Source organism: Centrocercus urophasianus, unplaced genomic scaffold (assembly GCF_019232065.1).
Source record: "Centrocercus urophasianus isolate 14NV4802_14NV808 unplaced genomic scaffold, USGS_Curo_1.0 seq_17, whole genome shotgun sequence".
In the NCBI taxonomy this organism is placed as follows: domain Eukaryota; kingdom Metazoa; phylum Chordata; class Aves; order Galliformes; family Phasianidae; genus Centrocercus; species Centrocercus urophasianus.
Window position 1 is genome coordinate 24,724,614 of NW_024884722.1, and position 22,757 is coordinate 24,747,370.

The 22,757-nt window shown below is 37.4% G+C and overlaps 1 protein-coding gene across 4 annotated transcripts in view; it reads left to right on the top strand.

Moving 5' to 3' along the window:
• PBLD (phenazine biosynthesis like protein domain containing) overlaps positions 1–22,757 on the top strand; it is a 23,725-nt gene continuing 968 nt past the window's right edge. Inside the window, exons 1-9 of one of the 4 annotated variants that reach the window (XM_042818495.1) lie at positions 1–141; positions 1,985–2,084; positions 3,446–3,544; positions 3,940–4,049; positions 4,198–4,227; positions 4,716–4,804; positions 5,834–6,012; positions 8,260–8,322; positions 14,923–15,749. In XM_042818495.1, coding sequence (XP_042674429.1) covers positions 58–141; positions 1,985–2,084; positions 3,446–3,544; positions 3,940–4,049; positions 4,198–4,227; positions 4,716–4,804; positions 5,834–6,012; positions 8,260–8,322; positions 14,923–15,035 — 867 coding nt within the window. In that variant the 5' untranslated portion in view covers positions 1–57 and the 3' untranslated portion in view covers positions 15,036–15,749. Of the gene's footprint in view, positions 142–1,984; positions 2,085–3,445; positions 3,545–3,939; positions 4,050–4,197; positions 4,228–4,715; positions 4,805–5,833; positions 6,013–7,541; positions 7,887–8,259; positions 8,323–11,175; positions 13,410–14,922; positions 15,750–22,757 lie in introns of those variants that run through there. The other 3 variants (XM_042818497.1, XM_042818496.1, XM_042818498.1) reach the window with 3 other exon arrangements.

Sequence of the window (22,757 nt, forward strand, 5' to 3'; positions counted from 1 at the left end):
GCGCTGCGGGCAGGGCGCCGTAGGGAGCAGCGGGCAAAGGCCGGGAGCGCTGCGGCGATGCAGGTCCCCCTTTTCACGGTTGATGCCTTTACAAACCGGCCGTTTTGTGGAAACCCCGCGGCAGTTTGTCTGCTCGAAAATGTAAGTCTGAAAAAGAAAACGGACGGATCTTTAATGAGGGGCTGCAGCGGTGGCTGCCGTTGTTGCGAGGTTGTCTGGGGCTGCTGCCTCCAGGCAAGGCGTGCTTGTGCCGCTGCCCCGGGCGGAGCGGCTTAGCCGTTATAACGGGTTCTCCTTTTTCCTTCCCAACGAGGTGGTTTTTTTTTTGTTTCCTGTGAAAGAGAGGAGAGACGCGTACAGCCCTGTGACTGAGTCGCCTTGTGTCCCTGTGACAGGCAGGTTTTGCTGCAGGCTGCACGGTGCCTGTAGTGCAGTCATTCTCGTGAAGGTGTGCTGAGCAGATGGTGCTGATTGGTTTACCGCTCCCCAGAACCAGCTGTTAGACCAGATTAGAAACGTACATGTCTTGTCTTATTTGTGTGGTATCACTTGATAGGAATGGGAAGGTAAATGTAGTAGTCTGTTAGTGGTTCGCACTGGCCCTCTGAATCCTGCTCAGCTCTTCCTGAACCCTCACAGATCTCATACGATGGAGCATGCTTACCAAGATAGCCAAGTTGGCACAGAACATCTCACTTCAGAGCTGTTTTTGGCTATCTAAAATCTAAACACGCCCCTCTCTGAATGCACTGACCTTAAACTTGTAAACTTATTATGTTAATACATTCAGAAGGTGACTTACGTGTTGCCTATGGCATGTTGAGATTTTAACGTTTCCTCTGCAGGCTAGAGGCTTCAGGGTCGTTAAAGATGAAGTTCTAATTAATTTTGTTCTGAGCTCCAAGAACATATGGAGCAGCAGCCTCAGCAGCTGCTTTTTAAGAACTGGAGTACACGAGGGATGATACAAGCCCTTCCCGAGAAGTGCCACATGATGGCAGTATTTCAATAAAATTCTATTATTTTCAGCAAAATGTTGGCTGGTCTTTGTTCTAATTTCTGTATTTCTGTAGCAAGTGCTAATTTCCTGGGTTAAAGCAAAGACTGTGAAAGGTCGGGGTGTTGTCTCATCGTGTAGGTTTCACCATGGAAGGATCGATCTGCTATGCCTATCACTAACTGTTCTGCAGCAATAGCAGAGGATCGTTGGTTCAAAGGATTAAGGTTATTGAGGGAAAAAAGTCAAGTTAGCAGGGCAAAGTTCGATCTGACCAAGGTTGAACTTGACCAGATCCGCTTAGTACATTTTCATTTGTATGTTAGTTCTTTACAGACCAGACCCTTGAACCTGGCTGGTCTGTGTGACCAGGGGGAAAGGAACAAGAGTGAAGTAACAACTTATACTGTTGCTATACCTCGTGTGCCCTTCTATCATGCAGTGAGCTCCAGCATGTTTCTTCCTTCAGTTTCTTGTTCCAACTTTTACTGACTTAGCACGTTGTTCCTGTTGCTCAAGGAGTAATGTTGAGGGTACAGCAGTAAGTGCTGATAAAATGCCTTAGTTACTGTCCTGGCCATTGCGACATTCCCCCTGCTAACATGGGTTTCTCAGAGTTAAAAAGGAGAGCTGTAGCTATTTTTAGGTTGCTAGCAATGACTTCTTGTTGTGCCTTCAATCAGAATGAAAGATATGTCCTTCTGGAAGGACTGACTTTAGCATTTTGTAACTATCCCCCATGTTGTTCAAGGATCTGTGGGCTTACAGACGAGATATGGGTAATGGCTACCTACCACAGTGATTGAACTAGTTAGCCTATTTTGTGCTGCAAAGGTTTTTTGTATTTTTGCCCTCAACATGTTTTGAACTAAAAATGAATCTGCTTCATTATCACAGGAAAATGAGATGACTGAATTGATTTGAAAGACAGTTTGATTCTGTATTTTTATGAGTTGTCATTAAATGGGTTTGTCATCTCATTGTTAGGACTTGGATGAAAATTTGCACCAAAGAATTGCGACAGAAATGAACCTTTCCGAAACTGCCTTCATCAGAAAACTGCACCCTACGGATGACTTTACCAAAAGTGAGTGGCTTTGTTTGCCCTGCAGTCTCTTAGAAGAAGCAGGAAGAAACTATGGGTGCATTTATAAAGAATGATGCTAATGTATAAGATGGCAAAAGCAAAATTGTGGAGTTGTAAGCAGTTTTCTTTACAAGGAGAGTGGTTAGGCCCTGGAACGGGCTGCCCAGGGAGGTTGTGGATGCCCCGTCCTTGGACGTGTTCAAGGCCAGGTTGGACGGGGTCCTGGGCAACCTGATCTGAATGCGTGTGTTTGGTGGCCCTGCTAGGCAGGGGGTTGGAACTACATGATCCTTGAGGTCCCTTCCAACCCGGGTGATTCTGTGATTCTGTGATTCTGTGATTCTGTAATGCATCTTTTAATAATATTATTAAGCCTTTTGCACATGGATTCATTTGTTCAGCTTTTCCAATTCATTTTACAGTACACAAACATTATTCATAAATCTGATCGTTTGTTTTAGTGCCTTTTGCAAAATAAGCAGGTTGTGTGCAGAAAGTCTCCTGAAAATGCTATGCAAAGGTCCTTCTGTTAATACTTCTATTCCTGCTAATTATCTCCTGAGATAATTCTCTTGGACAAGTAGGAGAAGAGAGACACAAAGCTTATTCTGTATGCGAAAGATTGCAAAGGGAATCTGGCTTGGCTGTTCAGGAAATCATCACTTACTGGAGATTGCCACAAAGTCTCAGTGTTTCTGTAGAGGTGGTACTGGAACAAACAGGTTTCCAAAACCAAGGAACCTGAAATTGTACCTAGAGCCCATCCAGAATCACTTGGTGGATTAGTTTTCAGCCAAATCAGCTTGCTGAACCTGCTCACTTTGCAGCCATGGCTATAGCCTGGCTTTTCATTTTAGGTTAAGGTACTTTATTAGCATACTTGCTCTTAGATTTTATTTTTTAAACAACTAATAGCAATAGGATTTTTAGTAAAATGAAGGCTTACCATGCTTTAGTCTTTCGTGAGTACCAACTGGTGGCTTAAGCAAAATAATTCGTGACTGACTTAGCTGCGGCGCAGATTCCAGTACGCCAGCAAAACCCTTGGCACGCCTTGTTTCACTTAGGGGGATAAAGCTTTGTTTTTGCACTTCTAAGCAGAGCGCTTTCTCTGCCGCGTTGACTCTTTGATCTTGCAACAAAGTAGCTTTCCTCTATTAGGAGTAGACCGCAGTTGTAGAGGGGTCTCGAGAGCAGTAGGTATTTCAAAAATCACTCAAAGGCAGTTGTAGGAGCCTTTGAGACCAAGACTGATTATAACATGCGTTTTGATTGACTGAAATGCCATTAATCCTTAGAAACTGTAGGAATAAATTGAAAAGAAAACACAATTCCACTTAAAAACAAACTTTATTTTTAAGGTTCCCGCTTTGGACTCCGATGGTTCACCCCGGCCAATGAAGTTCCCCTCTGTGGTCATGCTACACTTGCCTCAGCTGCTGTTTTATTTCACATAAAAAGTAGGCTTACAAGCTATTTGTTATTATAGTAGATGTTATAAAAATTGTTTCTAATTAAGAAAATCTCTCTTTTTGTACAATTAAGTCTTCAGAACATTTAGAGAACAAGTGTGGAGATACCTTAGGTATTTTCTTTTACCAAGTGCTGTCAGGCTGCAGTCTGATGTCTACACTTGTTCTGATGCCCCACTATCTTTCTTCCTAAGGAACAATGCTGAATATGCAAATGTCATCTGGGAATTTTGCCTTGCAGTACAAGTTTACTGAACTTATTGGATTTTATCTGCATAACTCTTTTGAACATACTAGGCTACTTTATGAGCTATAATAATTTATTTCAAGCTCTTATGTTTGATACATACTGATATGTTTGATAATGTTCTCTCTCTCTCTAGAAAACCCAAACTCAGTTCTTACTTTTGTGACTCTGAGTGGGGAATTGAAAACAAGACAAGAGAAAGACCATATTGTGCTGGACTTACCGCTTTACTCAACCTACCCACAGGTGAGGCAGGGTTTTGTTCATAAAAGGTTTTCAAGGAAAGCATCTATTTGCTTGTATGTGTGTTTGGATACATACCTACCTATTTTTACTTGGGTAGATAGATACATGTAAGTACTCTATGATCTACAGTTTTCTTTTTTTCCTTTAGGAACTTCGGGAAGTAGAAGAATTAATAAAGGTAAATATAATGAGAGATGTTCTCTTAGAAATGCATTTAAATGAGCTATATTAGAATGGCTGGATAGTGGTGAATTCACTTTGCTTGAGGCACTGTGCACGGAGGCTGAAAACTCTGAATCCTGTAGTTCAGGAGATGGAATTCTTCAATATGCTGTAGCTAAGCTTTGCCTTCTGCTGGCTAGAATGTCACATTTCATGGGCACTTTTGGCCTGCTGTATGCTTGTGAGGGCAACCTAGTGTCCTTGCCCTGTTCTTAGTCCCTGGATTTCTTTCCAGGCTGGCATACACAGAGCTCTTAGCACCTACCGTATCCATTCATGCACACAGTGCATTTGCTTTTCTTGCTTGTATGTACTGGAAAGTTGCATGAAGGATGTTGCATAAGCCCTATTCTAGCAGGGATTTTGTTATTGTAGGAAAATTGTAAGTAAATATTTTATTTTCTAGTGACACTGTTTCTTATTGTTTCTTTTTTTTTGTATCAGGCTGCCACTGGTGACATGATTGTTCAAGATCTCCGTTATTCTCCTGACACAAAGAAACTCCTGGTCCGTCTCAGTGATGCTTATGAAAGGTATCTGGTACTTTTTTGGAGCAAGTGTGCAGAAATTGATTCTTTTTGTTTAACCACTGTTCTTTACACACACGGCTCACTTATCTATTTTGAAACAGGTGGAGATTGAAAGCACAAATTCAAACTCCCACGTTAAATAATTCTTTAATCTTCCCTGTGAGCTTACGGAATCGGCAACTCTAAACAAGATTAGTCGGAAAACTGTCTTCAAGAAAGGGAGGCTTAGGAAACAGTTTTGGTGGTGGTGTCTTTTTGCCAATTTCCTGAGTAAAAAGTGGAACAGAAAACTGGGGGTCTTGGTTCTCAGCTGAAGAAGTATTAGTTACATAGCTGTACAGGTGCACTTAGTGAGACAGGACGTGCAGACAGAATGCTGTGGGTTCCTCTGCCCCTATGGCTGACTAATCTGCTTACACATACTTTACAGCATCATAAGTAGCTTTACAGAGGAAATTCCAATTCAAGTCATTTTGCAGCATTTGTTAATCTCGGAGACCTGAATTTCATTGTTATACTTAACAATTTGTTACATGTTGTCCAGACCTGAATTCTTTAATTCTTCCAAAATTTCATTTTTTGGGGAAATATCTGCAACTTACAGAATTGTAGAGTGCTTTAGAATTCTCTGATCTGAGTAATATAAACTGCTTGCTCATTCAGAAAGTAGGTGGAATGCTTATTGTTTGCATTCTGTAGTGATGAAATATTTTTTTCAGTAATGAAAAGGTTGACATGAAAGCATACATTTTTGGAGGTCATATTCTTGGGCACTCTGTTTTCATAAGTAGATAAGAAATGCATGGTTTGATCTTTTTTCCTCTGCTTGCTAGGGGTGTAGTATGCGTTCTGGGCAGTCATATAAAATGATGTTGAGAGGACAATGTTAGGGATCTTTCTACTCCAGCACTTTACTGTGGCTGTTCAGAGAGTGCAGGGATGACAATCTTAAGGTTTTTTGATGCTTTTCAAAACTTAAACTCGTGTTAAATGAAGAATATGGAATATTCAAATTCTGTAATTAAATTCAAGGTCTGTGCTGGAAGAACTACAAGTGGGTGCACAACGTTTTCTGTCAGCTGAAAAAACTGGGAAAGTGAAAGGACTCATACTCACTCTGAAGGGAAAGCCCAATGGAAATGACAAAGGCCATGATTTTTACTCCAGATATTTTGCACCTTGGTACGGCGTGCTGGAAGACCCTGTTACAGGTGTGTGAGCACATGCATGGGAAATGGCTTAGTCTTGTTTCAGTTCAAAGATGTTTATTGAACTTGATTCATGTGCCTTTATACTTCAAAGTATCTCTTCTAATGAAGTACTGTTTTCTGTGGACAGCAGGAAAACTTTCGTTATTGATTCCAAACTCGTTTAGAAAAATTCAGCTTCCTGCTGTCATCAGGCCAGATATTCCTGCCTCTTTGTTCATTACTTTTTCCTGACATATTACAATTAGATGTCAATGGTTTACGGGCTGGTTCGGCCCGGTTCTGTGATGAGCGGGGCGGAGGGATCCGCAGATCTGCGCCTAGAGAAAAAAAGGAAACAGGGGACCCCAAAATAGTTAAAAACAGTGGCACCGAACTGAGGAGAAACAAACTAATGTGCTAAGTATATTATCGGAATGCAAGATAACACACTATAGTACAATATAATCAGAATTGAAGCTAATAAATCAAATATAATGAGAGAGAGAATGTCTGAAAGGTGGATAGGCCTCACCACAACGCTGAGGTGAGATGCGCAGTCCAGTTGAGCAGCAGGGAGACGGGAGCAGCGCCCACCACGAAGGGCAGGCGAGAAAGAGCATCAGGTGACCTTGCCAGGAGTTAAACCTCCTCTCCCTGACCACAAGGTCCCCTGGGGAATGTAGTTCTCTTCAGGGCAGGTACCCAGGACTTGAGCATTAACAGTTAAAGTCCCAGTGCCCCACATGATGTTATGATGTGGAATACCGAAAGCCCAAAATCACAAAACCGTGGCAATTAGAGAAAAGCAAAAGACTACTTGTGCAATTCAGCAAGTACTATAGAAGAAGTTCACATACACTTCTGTCATTGTTTTGTATTTGTGATGCTTCAGCTGAGATCTCCTCTAGTTTAAGGACTCTTTATTGTGGATGTTCTCAGCCCTATGAGTAATACAAACTTAGCTAGTTATACTTTTAGAGGCAGAACTTCTAGTTTCTTTTATGTTCTGTGATGTTTGCTGCAGAATAAAGTAATGTTATTTGCTTAGGCATAAAGTGATCACAGACTAATAATTAGTCCGCTGAGAACTTGAGCAGAAAGTTTCATTACATATTTTGCTGAATAGAAAACTTCTTTATTGGAGTGGTGGTGGTTATAGTACACTTCTAGCAGAAGTCTTTATAAGGAAATATAAGCCACATGTTTCAGTTGTTTTTTTTTTTAACTTCCAGTCCTACTTTTCTGTTACAGCCAGGAGGCAGAGTGGTAGATGTATCTGATCCCAGAGCTTGTTTATTATTGTTATATAGGAAAAGCTAGATGTTTGCTGAACCTTTGAGATTCTAGATTCCTTACAGCTCATAGTTGCTTGTCTTGCATCTGTAAGTTCTTTTATAGAAACAACCTCTTCACTATATAGCTGATTTATACTTTTAACAGTGTTATGACTTTGTATTATCTTTCTTTTGCAATAATTCCTTAACCATTATATATCCTGGTGTCCCTGAGCCCTGATAATTACACTAGCTTCATATCTGGGTTTCCTGCAGAATGTCTTTGCTGATAGCAGCTGATTTGCACTGACACAACACGAATCTGAGAAGTCATTCTGGTCATTTAAGGTATCTGCCCATTGGGATACAGTAACTTGGTTTTCCAGAGGCTGTAGCAAGATCTTAAAAGATCTTGAGCTACGTCCTGATGCTTAACAGTGATTCAAGACTGGGGGAAAAAAGAACAAACAGAGTTTTGTTTGTGAAAACTGTTAAGGGAGGGAGTTTTTTCTTTTTCCATAGTGACTTCTATCCACCTGTTCCTAGTCTTAAAGAATATTCAAAAATCGTTTCAGTTTTTTTTCTTGTGGTTTTTGCTATTTGTTCTATTGAATAACATACTGTCGAGGTAAATAATGTTACTGAATTTTAATGTTTTGAGATTCAGTTATTAGGAAAGCTCACTTGTTTACCAGAAGTCAATACTTTGGCTCAAATGTTATAACTTATACTATCTATTATTCCTGAGGCTAATTACAAAGCCCTTAGGCAAAATTTTCATTGAAGTTGGAAGATGAGGAAGTAATACTGCTTGATTGTAAACAAATGAAATGCAGAAGCCTTAAGTTCTGTTTGCTTTGCAAAATCTAGGCATTTTTACTCTTAAGTACAAACATGGGACATTCAATCTGTGTATGGCATTTGCATTTTGAATGTAATCGCTCTATAAAATAGTGATTCTAATTCTGTGCTTTTCGTTCCAATTTCTTTTAAGGATCTGCCCATGCTGTTCTAAGCAGCTACTGGTCAGAGCAGCTGGGAAAGAAAGAAATGCTTGGTAAGAGGAACTGTTTTCTTGCAAAGCTGTTCATCTATTTAAAAAAACAAAAACAAAAAAACTACAATCCAAAATATTGTAATAACTCCTTATATGTTTCTCAACTTCAATAGTAAATTTTTTTTCTGAGAGGTAATCCTTAAGAAACTGCTTTCTTTCCTACCTCCCAGTGTGACACATTAAGTCTGTAGGGAATCTGAAGTATATGGACCATAACTCTGTGGTTGGTTTTTGATCTCAACTTTTGTATTTTTACTGTCATGAACTTTCATCATGACTGAAGCTTGGTGAACTTTAGTTGATGTTCATTGTGTGTTTTGACTGAATTGTGCTTTGCTTCTTGCTCCTTAGGGCTTGCTTTTTCTTATTGGGAAGAGGTATCAGTCACTATTCTCACTCACAATCTGTATACGTCTCAGTACAATGTAGAAGCATGGAATCATAGAATTTCCTGTGTTGGATGGGACCCATAGGGATCACTGAGTTTTCCTTTCTGTTCATGTATATGTTGAGATGAAAAAAATGGTTCTATCTGAATTAGGGATTTTTAAACGGAAATTAGTTACTCGAGATTCCTTCAATGAGTTCTTTAGGAAACTCATGATTTAAAGTGGCTCGTATTTTTATAGCTAGATAAGAGGAGACGTGCATTCAGATTGTACTTAAAGGACATGCTTTATGGTACAGTTTTTTCTTCTGTCCTAAGATCAGTTTTCTCATATGATGATGTTTTACATAGTAGCAGGAAAGGATAGAACAAAAAGCAATCAATTTAAATGTATCTAATATTAAATATTTAAATGGACACAAGGTGCATAGGCACTGGCAACTTCATTTGCTTGTAATGAGTGTGATTTGCAGTTCTACTCTTGAGATGACCGGATCTTAAGTGAAAGAGCAGATTTATTATTGGTAATTGTTTTGTCTTTGGAAAAGTTAGGCTTAGTGGATCACGTATTTACTGCTAAGCAAATAATGAAGACCGTGATGGGGGAAGAAAACCTGGGAGAAACGGTTACACTTGACAAGGCTAGATGGAGAGACATTGAGTGCTTCTTCACTTCTCATGTTTCTGTTGCTTTGCTAGAAAGTGGAAGAACAGAAGCAATGTGAAATACCCTCCTAACCCTCTGGTTCCCTTGCAGGGTGGTGATGTTGGTGTTGAAAATACTGTTCTTTTATGCGCTTGTTCTCAAAGACATGATTCTTGTCACTTAGTCTAAAACAAAAGTTGGATCCTTAATCTAATAGGATTTCTTGTTCCCTAAAGGAAACGTCTTTCAAAACAAACAGCTACCTTGAATATAAGCTTTCCTATATTTAGCCAAATGAATCTGAGACCAAACTTTCCTTGACACTGATAAGCTCTTTAAAGGATCTGCTAGACCTCCATAGCTTGATGTGGTAATCCACAGTGACTGAGACTTTTCCATCACGAGTTGAAGGAAAAGTTTTGCAATCTGTTCTGAAGATCTCTTGCTTGCATTTGTATCATACAGATCTATTATGATTTCCATGAAGCCGGGGAGTGGTGGGGGAGAGGGGAGGGAAACACCATACTTTTTGAAAAGAAGAGGTGAAACTGTCTTTGTCATTGTATCCAGATGGACTGGCTGTTTGTCTTGGGATTATAGAATCATAGAATGGCTTGGGTTGGTAGAGACCCAAGGGCTCATCAGGTTCTGACCTCCTGCCATAGGCAGGGCCACCACCCTCCAGACCTGGTACTAGAGCAGGTTGCCCAAGGCCCCATCCAACCAGGTCTTGAGCACCTCCAGATGGTAGTGTGGAGATCAGAAACTTTCATCCCACTTGTAGACAGTGTTTCATTAAATAATCAGTCAGAAATTCTGTCTGCATTTTTAGGTGGCATTTTTTACTTTTATGTTTTCATGTGTTTTACATGTACCATGTTTTACCTCTTTTGAGAAACTGTCTTAAGCTGCAAAGGCAACTGATACAGTAACCATCTCCTCTAATATTTTTATTATTTATTTTATTTTTTATTAAAACAAAAAAAAAGTCCCATATTGCCACAAGGTAGGATTTTTTCATTTTTTGTGCAAATATACCTATCACAGTCTAAAGGGCTACCTGGCAAGTAGGTGGATGGAGATCACAGCAGTGGGTTTGTAGAATTTTATTACATACAAGGACACATTAGTTTTATTTCCTGTATTTTTCTACTTGAGTACAAATCACCTCCGAAGATTCTACCTATGATTAGTAATGCAACTGTATATCAACCTATTATGATTTCTGAACAAGAAAGAAAGTGCATGCATTTTGTGTATATGTATATATACATATATATAAGATGAATATAGCAGCAGCAAATAACGTAGCAGCAAATACATACTGAGGTATTGCAGGTTATTAAAAATATCTCAGTAGTAAAATAACAGTAATGCTTACAATTATTTGCCTACATGTGCACATATATTTAAAATGTTACTGGTAGTGAGTGCTATCAAACCATTCCCAGAAGTGGGTGTCAAATAGACCTCAGAAGGGTCTAAATAAGAAGAGTTTGCCCCCCACAAGTAGGATCATATAAATAATAGACAGTCTCACTTTGAAGGCAATCACCTTTGTGTCATGGGCTTTTGGGGTCATTCCCAGCAAAGATTTGGTTTGTTTAGGAAATTCTCTAGGAAAAGGAAAAGTTTCTGCAACACAGGAACTACTCAAAGAGGCTCTGTTTTGCTTAGAAAATAAGAGATTTTAATATGACAGACACATGAGCGTACAGTTTAGGGTGTACAGTGCTGCTTGTTTTTTTCCCCTGAGACAGCCAGTATAGCTTCCTATCCTCTCTGACATTTTGCTTTCTCCCCGCTTTTTTTTCTTTTGGCTAAAGTGGCCAATACCAGTTGCTGATTCCTACTGTCCCAGGCTGGTGTCCCGTTTCTCCTGACAATAATTTGCAATTACAGTTCCTTATTTTTCCGTTATGGATGACTTTTCCAGCATGTCCACAGTTCTGAGGCATTCAGCCTTGGAAAAGCCAGCTGTGCCTTTCTAGGTGTGCTCCTGACTCACAAGCCTTGTTCTCAGGCTAGCTGTCAGTATTTTTCCCATAATAGACAAATATCTTTTATGACTGCTGCCATCAATGCCTTGTTTGTTTGTTTATTTGTTTTTAATATGTGTGGTAGAAATGATACAAAACAGATTTAAAGGGGACAAATTCATATGGCCTCTTATCAACCTGTGGTTTTTTTGGTAAGTTCAGAAAAATCTTTTCCTTCCATGTGCATGGAAGGTTATCAGGTATTACTGGAGTGAATTCCATTTGTGATGCGGCTATTTAGAGAAGGTGGCAGTCAATATATCATTGAAGGTTGATAAGTTAAAGCATCTCTTGACTACTTAGAAACTTCTGCAGTGTCTCTGCGGTATCTTTTATTGCAAGAATAAAGGTTTTCTTCCATTTAAAATTGAAAGTCTTTTAGTTCCAAAATAGATGAGATATGAAATTGTATACAAAAAAAAAAGAGGAACATTGTATTTGTTATCAGCTCTTTCTGGGTATTGTGACCTCTAGGAGGAGGTCAGCTACATCTCTGCTGAAGTATCAGACATAATATCCTGTGTCTGGGTTCTCTTCCTATCTTTATTAAACCAAACTGTCAAACAACAAACTCTCAATAACTGCAAAGAGAATTTTCCAGTCTTTTTACAAGGTGAGATACTTTACTCATTTTTCCTGGAGATATATATTTAAGATGTGTCAAATGGGAGTTTGCTATCAGTCTTTATCCTTTTCTTCATTTGAGGAATTCCTGAAATAGTATTAAATATGTTTTTAATAAAGATAATTTATAATGTCAGATATTTTAGACTTTCATAATTGCCATTGAATGTAGTATTTACACTATTTAGCAGTTGTATCTGTATACAGTTTTTTGTGTATCTTTTATGTCATTTTGTGTATCTTTATGTCATTTATAAACATGCATAAGAAATTTAATACACCCAAACGTATTGTGAAAGATTTTCCAAATTTATTTAAAGAGAAGAGTTTTAATTCAGGGCAATTTTTAATGCTTGGTGAAGCTGGAGGGATCTTTCTGGACCTCTTTAATCCAGTTAACTAAATTAATGTGTGAATATAATTGCTTTTGTTGTTGCCTCTAACTTCTGTGATTGCTTCTGGGGTTTATGAGGAGTGGGAGGAAGCAGATCTTACTTGAACTGTAAGATCACCTTCTCAAAACATTTGCCAGATTTTCTTTCAACTTAAGGTCCTGTCTCTTAATGTTTTAGTCTCTTCCGTTTTTTTGTGAAGAAATTGCTTCATGAGACAGAATAAATCTACATTTGTTAGGTTTTTGCTCATTCAAAGATTCATGAAGTAGAGAGTTTTGCACAGTTATAATCACAGTTTTTAAATGATGAGATTAACTGGAAAGACAGACCAATAGAATTCACTGCTTTTTTTTTAGTATGTGTTCTTTTTCACTGGGCCGCATCAGATTTATGCACAAGTGTAGCATTTCTGCCAAAGGAGAGGTGTTTCACTCCATCAATCAGAAGATTTGTTGACCTTATTTTTTGGAATATAAGTCTCAGAGGTCTTAATTTCATTAAGTGATATTGAGTAAAGCCTAAGTACAAGGACTTTTTCATCAATCCTTTTGTAGGCATTAGAGATTTGGTCAAAACAATGATGATTTCTAAAACCAGGTATTTTTTCAAGAATAGCACTTGTTCCTGATTTGTCATTATCATGACATCACAAATAAAATCCAGTAGTTCTCAAATTCTGTAACCAATGCTCAAGTAAAAGGGCCTAGTCTAATAAGAGGCTCCTCAAAGCAATGGGTTGATGTTGGTGTGAGGTCACTGGCCCCCTTCTGAATGCTACATTACACGTAAGTGTGCTGAAGTTTTTTGTACATACTATTGAACTTTCCTCTATCTGAGGGTAATCACAAAGGAATTTAGGGCACTGAATTGAATTACTGTAGATAATTTTTACAGATCATAACATACTGAAATAGCTGCATGATCCAAAACGCATCAGAGATGCTTGAATCTCTCTGAAGACATTGCTATTAAATGAAATCATCTGATTAATGAAATATTCTGTGCAGGTCTGCTTTCTTTCAGTCACAGTGTGGAATATCAGTGTTTCTGTGTGAGAGAAGGAGAAGATGATCAAATATTATTTACGTATAGTCTTGAGCAAGATCTTTGTGGCTTTTTTCCTCTTATATTTTGCAGGTTTTTTTTTAAATGAAACAAAATGGAGCAAAATCAAATTAGTAAGTCTGCCATGAAAGAGACAGCACTGGTTCCACATTTAAAGAAGGAAAAACAAAATCTAACCAACCTCTAAGTTCAGAAATAATTTAGCTCTTTTCTTTAGATCTGCTATCTCAAAGAAGTGGGAAAATTCAGCTGTGTATCTGTACTTGGCAATAGTAGTTCACCAAATTTAGTGTGGCATGGACCATTAACAGCCCAAAATATTATATTTGAAAGCATTTGTTCGTACATACATACTGCTCTTGTTAAAATCAATAACTGGTAATTCATTGAAGAGAAAAGACCAGGAAGCATCCATAGCAGTCATATAGCTCCTATTTGCACTGTTTTGGGACCCTTTGCTTAGTCTAAGAATCTGATATCCTTGCATAAATAAGAGCTTTCTTGTCAACCGTGGCTAAGAAATGATCTGACAGTGTACAGCATATGTACCATCTGTTAGAGATCTCGTACACTGCCAGGATCCAAATACAATCTCTACCCTGTTATAAATTAGGATATCATGAGGATATCATGTTCCCTTTAGCTTTGAACAACTCTTGCAGCTGGAATTTCATTAGGTAGAGAGACTAAACATCAGTGAATTGTCATCCATTTGCAGCCTTTTACAAAAGCAAAACATTATGAAACTCTAACCTTTGCTAGATGCCATCCTAACCAGGCCGCTCTCTGACCAAGTAGTTCTGCAACTAACATTGGACTGACTGAAACAAGACTGCAGAGTCAGCATGCCAAGCATTATCTTCTCAACTGAGTATGACTAAAAACACTTTCATTAAAAAAATTAGATTTATGATTATTTATCAGTGGAAAGATTTTATCATTAAACTTTATCCAAGTGTATTAAATGATATATTCAGGATTATGTGAAGTTATAAATTTGTTCCTGTCTGTGTAAGACTTTTGTCTCAGTTTGTGACAGCTGAAGCAGCATCTGTATTTCTTTGCAGACTTTTTCTGCTGGTTACTTCAGTTTTACTTACTCATTAACCAAATGTGTTCTTAGAAGCTAGTGTCTAGTTCTAGTTCACTACCTGTGAAGTGATTCTTTCTTCTTAAGCAGATAATAATATTCTTCCTTCTTGTCTAGGGAAATGGTCTATCTCATGAGTGGGTACATTAAGACATTTTTAGATGTGCAAAGAAGACTCAGTTCATTACAACAGATTACATGCTATTACATACCACTTTGTTCAGACTCTTATGTCGAATTCTAGTCTGAGATACAGAGGCCGTGTTAGCCTGAATTTTCATGCATTTTATAAAAATTGATTTGTAATACTAAAGTTTTAACTCTGGATTCATGTTACTCTTGTTTCCATTCAGCTTTTCAATGTTCTCGACGTGGAGGAGAGTTGAAGATTTCACTTCATGATAATGGAAGAGTTGAAATTGCAGGGCAATTTGCTATTGTATTGAAAGGAAACTTGACTTTATGAAGAAACTGACACTAACAGTATCATGTATCACACCTTTATATTACTCATATTGTGTTGATTATATCTTAGTTTTAGGCAGAGCACTACCACTGTCCTCTAAAATCTTTGATTACTTATTGTCCATTTTTAAAAATTGCTTGAAAACGTTCACTTTTAATCTTGAAGATCCCTGGTATCGTTTCCTTCACTTTCATGTCAGGATTTCATCTGTAAACTGATCTCAGAAATTGTCCAAGGACATCCCTCTTATTTTTCTGCTCTTAAATAATTCTTTTTTTCTTTTTTTCTTTTTTTCCCAGTTTCCACATTAAAAGTCACTTGACCTTCTGGATTGATTTATAAACTTCTTTATGTGACAAAACAATCAAACTGACTATAGCCAGCTTCCTTTCTCTGCCACATATTGAAATGATTCTTATGTTCATTAATTTACTTGAATTAAAACATGAAGAAAATACAAAAGGTTTGGAAATAGAGCTCTTTTTTATGAACAGTACTTTTCATGGGTAAATGTAATTGCTGTGACTTACAGTTCTGCTTATTCAACACTTCACATTTATAATAAATTTAAGAGATTGGCATAGTGATAGCCTGAAGACTGTTAAAAAATGGAAAAAAAGAAAATGTTATTGGTTACTGTAATGTCACTTACTTTTGAAGGACTGAGGATTTACTCATAAATTAAAAGTTTGTTCTCTAATATTCTTCAGTGAGCATGCTGATTCAGATGTCACTTTTTCCTTTATTGTTCTTATCTTTTTCTGGGTTTATTAGGAATACCCGAAGTAACTGAGTTACTCCAGCTGAAGTTCTGTTTTCCCTTTCAGATCATCTTTTTCCTGAACTTTGAATTAATTCCTTAATAGAGTCCAATCCCCTGCTGAAGCAGGTTCCCTACAGTGTGTTGCACAGGAAAGCATCCATGTGGGTTTCGGTTATCTCCACAGAAGGAGACTCCACAACCTCTCTGGGCAGCCTGTTCCAGTGCTCTGTCATCCTCATAGTAACAAAGATCTTTGTTGTGTTCAGATGGAGCTTCCCGCATTCCAGTTTGTGCCCGTTGCCCCTTGTCCTGTTGCTGGGCATTGCTGAAAATAATCACAGAATCCCAAGGTTGGAAAAGACCTTCAAGATCATGCAGGCCAACCATCCACCTACCACCAGTAGTGCTCACTAAACCCTTTCCCTCAACACAAAATCCAAACGTTCCTTGAACACCTCCAGGGTTGGTGACTCCACCACCTCCCTGGGCAGCCCATTCCAGTGCCTGAAAATAATGTGTTGTGAATTCAAAGGCGTTGTCACAGTGTGGGAACAGCTGAATCTTATATACAGTCCTTTATAAATGCTGAAGAACTTAGTTGTGACAAATTATTGTAGTTACAGATATTTTGAATTTCAACACTTTTAACTCACTGAAGCCCAAGTATCTGGGGGCAAATAACAGAGTGAAAATCCTAGGAGTTATTTAAAATATAAGTTCCTTGTTATTGTGACTGCACAGAACTTACTGAGTATGTGATTTAAATGCCACAATGCTTGAGAACTAGGTGGCAAGCAAATCAACACATTGAAATGCATGTTTTCCTGTATTCAGGCTTGCTGAAGTTCAGGGACCTGATATACAATTTATAAACGTGGAGTCATTGTAGGCAAGGCACTGCAATGGGGACAGCTCAACAGCAGTGTCGCAGTGGCATGTTTTGCAGTCACCTTGATCTTGTCTTCTCATAAAGCAAATCACCGCTTTCCATTTAGTGCCTTAGACCTCCTTGAGCCCTCCTGCAAGCTTGTTTTGCTGCATTTGCTCCTTTAGTCTGGTTTATAAAAGTGTGAGTCTAGTCCATTGTCTGAGATGCTTTCAAAAAAAACAACAACCCACCTCTTTAAGAATATAAATGATCTAAAACAGCAATTATTGTTCATCTGTTGACATTTAACAAATAGTACTTTTTTTCTTTCTTTCTTTCTTTTTTATTTATTTTCCCAGGGGATGCTAATAATGAACAAAGGCTGGAAAATTTTATATATCTCTGCTATCTAAATTTCCTGACTAAATGAATAAACTTGCTGCTTGATGCATTTTTTTTAATGGTTTACTACTACTTAGTCTCTTTCAGTTCTGGATAGAAAAATCACCAGAGCTCAGGTGGGATACTATGCCGTAATGTGTTTTTAATCAACAGATTAGTTAATCAGCCATGATTAATTAATGATGAATTAATTATACCTTATTGTGCAGTTCTGCTGCCTAAATTGAGCTTTAAAGGAGTTATTTTATTAATCATCATTGTGCTAATTGCAGACACTTACAGAAGGATCGCTAATTAAACATGCAGCCATATGCAAAGCAAGCAAGGCTGCTGAGAGTGGCAAGAAAAAGAGCATTGATTTTCTAAGTAGCAACTTTATTGTAATGAAATATTGTACAGTTGACCTGCTGATCCTAATTACTCACTAAGACTTATTTTAGCACATTGCACATTTTCAGTCAACGGTAAACAAAATTGTTGGAACAAATTTTGTCTGACTTTCCTAATGGAAAAAGTATATTGTGTGAACTTCAAACAAAATTAGTTAGAATTTGTGTGGTCTTGTTTCACATTTTCATTCAAAGTTTTTACCCAGTAGTTTTGCTAGTGATATATTGTTAATGAAACTTAACTGACTTAACTTTGAACAAGATTCTGGATGCTACTTGATAGTTGCTAGCTTACCATGATGCCAGATGTAATGTTCATTGCACTTGAAATAAGTACTGAGACTCAAAGTTACGTGAGTTTTGCATCAGAAAGAGGAAATCTGAAATTTAAATTAATTTCTAGGAGCCAAATTTAGCATGGAAAAAGCAGAAAGCAGACATTACTTAAAGATGGGTTTCTGTGAAGAAAAGTCATCCTGAGCTTAAGCAGCGCGATTTGTGGATCGTTGTGACTCTACAAGATTTGGCTGCAAGAATTTCATGGAGATGCCATCATTGCGGACTTCCTTCTTTTTTATGCAAGTTGTTAGGTCTTTCACGTTAATTAAATACAATTTAATTTAAGAAACATTTTTGTTGGACTGACTATATAGTATGATTTAAATGATCAGTGTAAAACTCAAGTGTTTACTATACAAATTTCTGAAATAGGATCATTACAAGGCTCTCCATGTTTTGAATAAAGATCTGGCTGGATCCAGGAGCCAAGACATGAAAATTTCAGCCCACTTGCTCACTTTACTTCATTGTTGTGTGCTTCAGAAGCCCAGCTCATGTAGCAGATGGGAAAATGTACATGACTTAGAGGAAGGGAGCAGAATAAGAAAATAATCAATCAAACAATAGAAACTGTTAATCTGCTGCTATAGAAATGAAAGTATGGATAAAAGGGAAGAAAGAAAACCAGTTTTACATATAATAAGCCTTTTAACAGATTTTCTTCAAGAATTAATGAAAATCCTTTGCATTTCTTCTGTGTTAACGGGGTGAAAATTGACTGCATATATTAAAAGCTTTTTCTGAAATTGGAAAATTTTGCTTGAAGTTGAAATAGAACACTTCACAATTGTATGCATAACAAGAGGCTGTAGACAGGAGCCATGTGTTCACAAGGAATAGGAAGGGAAATTAGCAACAGATGAGATGGTTATTTCTGGGAAATGAAAGATTTCTTTGTCTCAGTACTCATTAGAGTGATGAGGAAACATGCCAGGAACAGAGGGAACCTTCCCAGGAGAAGAAATGGAAAACAGAAGAAAATTGAGGGCGATGATGTATCAAATGAAAATTAAATTAGTTCAATTATTAACTGAGAAATACCCAAATTAAACAGTTTGATTCTGACTTCAGGAACTTTTTACTAATTTGTGTTTGCAGAGGGGTAGATCTGTTTTAAATTCATTACCAATCTTGTACAAAAGGACAGAACAAAGAATTTTATTTTCTTTCATTGCTGAGTCAGTGTCCTGTCTTTAATTTCCTTCTTTCCTTATTCCTTCTTCATTTTCCTTTATTTCCTTCATTTCCTAAAAGTTGCTGCAAACTCTACCTGTAAAGCTTCAAATGAATGTGGACATAAAGTATCATCATCCTCAGTAGTAGGAATGTAGGAGAAAAATTGACTGGAGGTCAGTTGTAGCCTTTGATGTTTAGACTTAGCATCTAAAGCAGAGTACTGTAACTGAATTCTGAATGTTTCTAAATTCATTGGTTTCTGTAGAGAGAAATTAAATTTGATTGTTGTTTTTCCCTTACTCATTGGCAAGATAGAACATCACCTGGTTACAGTGTTCTCAGCCATATATGGATAAGTTTTATGCACTTTCCAAGTGTTATGTGATTTTTTTTTTTTTTTTTTTTTTTTTTTTGTGATACTCTCAAACCAAAGAACCACTTTCCCATTCATAATTTTTCTCCTGTTAAAAACTATATAGTATAGATAAAATACATTAAGCAAACACAAGGCAGTTTCAAACATCTCAGTAACTGAGCAGAAGAAGGAACTTGTAGGGGATAAAATTGAGTTTGTGAGGTAGAAAAGAATATATATCTCTGTATATAGACTACCATGTGAGCATAGTTAGAAGTCTTAGGCATATTCCCTGTGTCTGTCACTAGCTGAAGTTAATGATGCTCTGACTATTTGGATGTTTGGGGAATATAGGCTGAGCAGAGCTGGATCGAACTCTGAGGTACAAGAAATCCAGAAACATGAATTTGAATGCAGGTGTTCTCTACTGTCCTATTGCTTACGCAGTTTGGATCCAAGCCAAAGGTGTGTTACTTGAGTGCCTATCAGCCAAGCTGAATTCAGGTGGGAAATTCCACTTGGCATTCTTGAATTTTTATTCTGTTTCAGAAAGATTCCTTTGTTCATAAATGTATTTATTATTTTATATATTCAGTTTATAGCCATAAACTGAAATAGATGACAATTATGATAATTTCTACGTCACCTTTCTGAACAAAAATCATTGTTTTAAAAACAGCTTTTTGGGCTTTAATAGATTTGTGTGTAGTAACTTTCTGAAAACACATTTGATTGATGCAGGCATTTAATGTTACAGTCTCCGTTCTTATCTGTGCTTCTAAGTAGCACGCTAACTGCAACTTTCAGAAACCTTAGCAGTTAATTGCATCAATAGATGAAGTCTGCTATTAATAACCAACTGCAGGCATTTTCTCAATAAAGTTACAATTTCAGCAGAAAAAAAAAAAAAAAAAAAAGAGATTAAAAGGAAACACCTGCTCCTGTAAATTACTCTGCTGCAGGTACCAACCCAGGAGACTCTGCAGATGGTTCTGTGTTTGCAAACCTGACCTCAGCACCCCTTCATCAATCTCTGACTGATTGATTCTTTCCAAAGTAGCGCACACCATATCCCAGGGTACTAGAAGACACCTTTGCATTATTCCCAGTCAGAATACCGACTAATTGGTACTTCTTTCCAATTTTAGAAGTTCTTAACAAAGGATTTTTTAGGAGAAGTTCCTAAAGATAACTTAAGGATAAGTTGTCTCCTAAGCACCAACACTGACCGAAAGATAGTGAAATCAGACAGGTCCAGGAAGAATTACTGGGAGTTGTACTTTAAAAGTTAAAATCTTCTCTGATAACTGGGAGTATGTGTTAATTTGCTCTGTGCCCCAGGATTATGAAATAGACAAAAAAAAAAAAAATTGGTGAAACACTGATCACTAAAATAGTACAGTATGAATTCATACCCTGCCAGACAAGAAAAAGAGAGGTCCTAGATTCTGTCTTTTTCTCTCTTTTCAGGTATCTTTCTTCCCTTATTAGAGCCTGAGACTGATTATGCCGATTTTTTCTTAACTGAGACAAACTTTCTCACATGTGTTACCCAGTGCGCACTTACCTAGAAGCCTTGTACAATTTATTGAGTCCAATGTAATCTTTACATCTATTTATCTTTGTAGAATTCATTAAATCCTTCCTGGAAAACAAAAAGGACACATGCTTGTGTTCCCTGTGCAGTCTTCTATGTTCCTATCTTGTGCAAATCTCAGAGGAAGACAATGAATAGCATAGTGGTGTGTTTTGGGTTTCAGTGATACCAGCAAAATTTGGCTTTGTTTCTTTTTCACTGAACACTTCAAATTTTACAGGTTTTTTACATTTTCTGAATGACTTATTTGCACTTAATGGCTTAAAGAAGGAGTGTTCTTTCCCTAAAGAAGAAGATAGAGATAGCAGAACTTGAGCTGTGAGCACTTTGCCTGAATTCTTCATAGTTTCAGATTTGTTGGATTGCTGTCTTGGATTTTTAGGTAATTTTGAGTCTTTTATGCATTTCATAGCTGCATAGATAGATGACCACTATCTAAGTGATGTCCTCAATGCATTTCACAAAAGGTAACATTTCACAGGGAAATCTAGGTATTGAAGCTGGTATGTTGTGATTTATGTATAGCAGAAAGACATCCAAATTTAGTATGAAAATGTAAGCTTATGAAGAATCTATTATATTGGTTGATAAACTGTATTGGAAATGTTTGCATTTCCTGGATAAGTTATATTTTGTGTTTTCTGTTCATAATTTTCCAACTTTGTCCTGAGCACGTTGGAACTTCTTGTTGGTTTGTCTGTTAGATTAAGCAGCCATTGCTCTAAAGCTTGTGTTCCTGACATTTTGATGTGTTAGAACTTGGCCTGGACAGTTTCCTGGTGTTGCATTATAAAAGAAAGACTAATTGTTTTAACTGACATTACTTTTATTAAATGCACGTTTGTCAGCCAGTCTGGATTACAGAATTGTAGTTATTACCATCTTCAAACATTTCTTGAGCTATAAGGAAAACCAAAGTGATACATATCTTTTTGATTCTCGATGACATATGAAGAAGACCAGCTTCTCCAGTAGAAATGTGGCTGCCTTACTGCATTTTTTATGTTAGGAATTAAAGTCCACAAGTAGGTGATGATGTATGCAATTGAATGAACACAATTATTTGTACATTTCAAAGCACACATATTTAGCAGAAGTGGCTGCGTATACTGTAGAATTTTTTTTCTATTTGAAATTTCCACTGTGATATTAATTAAGGCTGAGGAAACTTCCTGAACTTGGAATTTGGATCATTCAAGAGAAAATGCTGATAAAATTTGATATAATGCTGTCATTTGAGATTCTTGGTATCTCTAGAATAGTAAGGAATGAAAAAAAATCAGCTAGCTCCACAGGAGAACAGTAAACAAATAACAAGCTTTTTGATACTAAATATTCAATCCTTTTTCTGTATCAGTTTGTACCTAGTGGGAAACATTGTCCTTTGTGCATTCTAAGTCCATCCAGCCTCATGTCCGACCAGTTACCGCATTGCTCCTCTATTCACAACTGTCCTTAGAACTGGCTTTTAAAGTATATCCGTCACATCTAATTCGTTAGAGTTTGGAAATGTGACACTTGGCAGATCTGAAAAGCTGAAACATCACACGTTACCATGAGCCTGACTACAACATCTTAATCTTTCAGGACTGCATTTCCTTTTGATGGAAAAACCTCTGTGGCGTCCTGCTGTCCATTCGGACAAAAGAGCAGATGTGTTGTATGTGTGAATGCGTGTGTGCTCATCTGCCTATGGCAGGATACAAAAAATAGAGCTACAAAAGTTCCTTGTTAAGTTGGAAAGCATTAATTACAACATCAAGCCTTACAGTTAACAGTGTAAACTTTTGTTTTTTAATTGAATGCGCATTACTTAATTTACATAATAGTTTA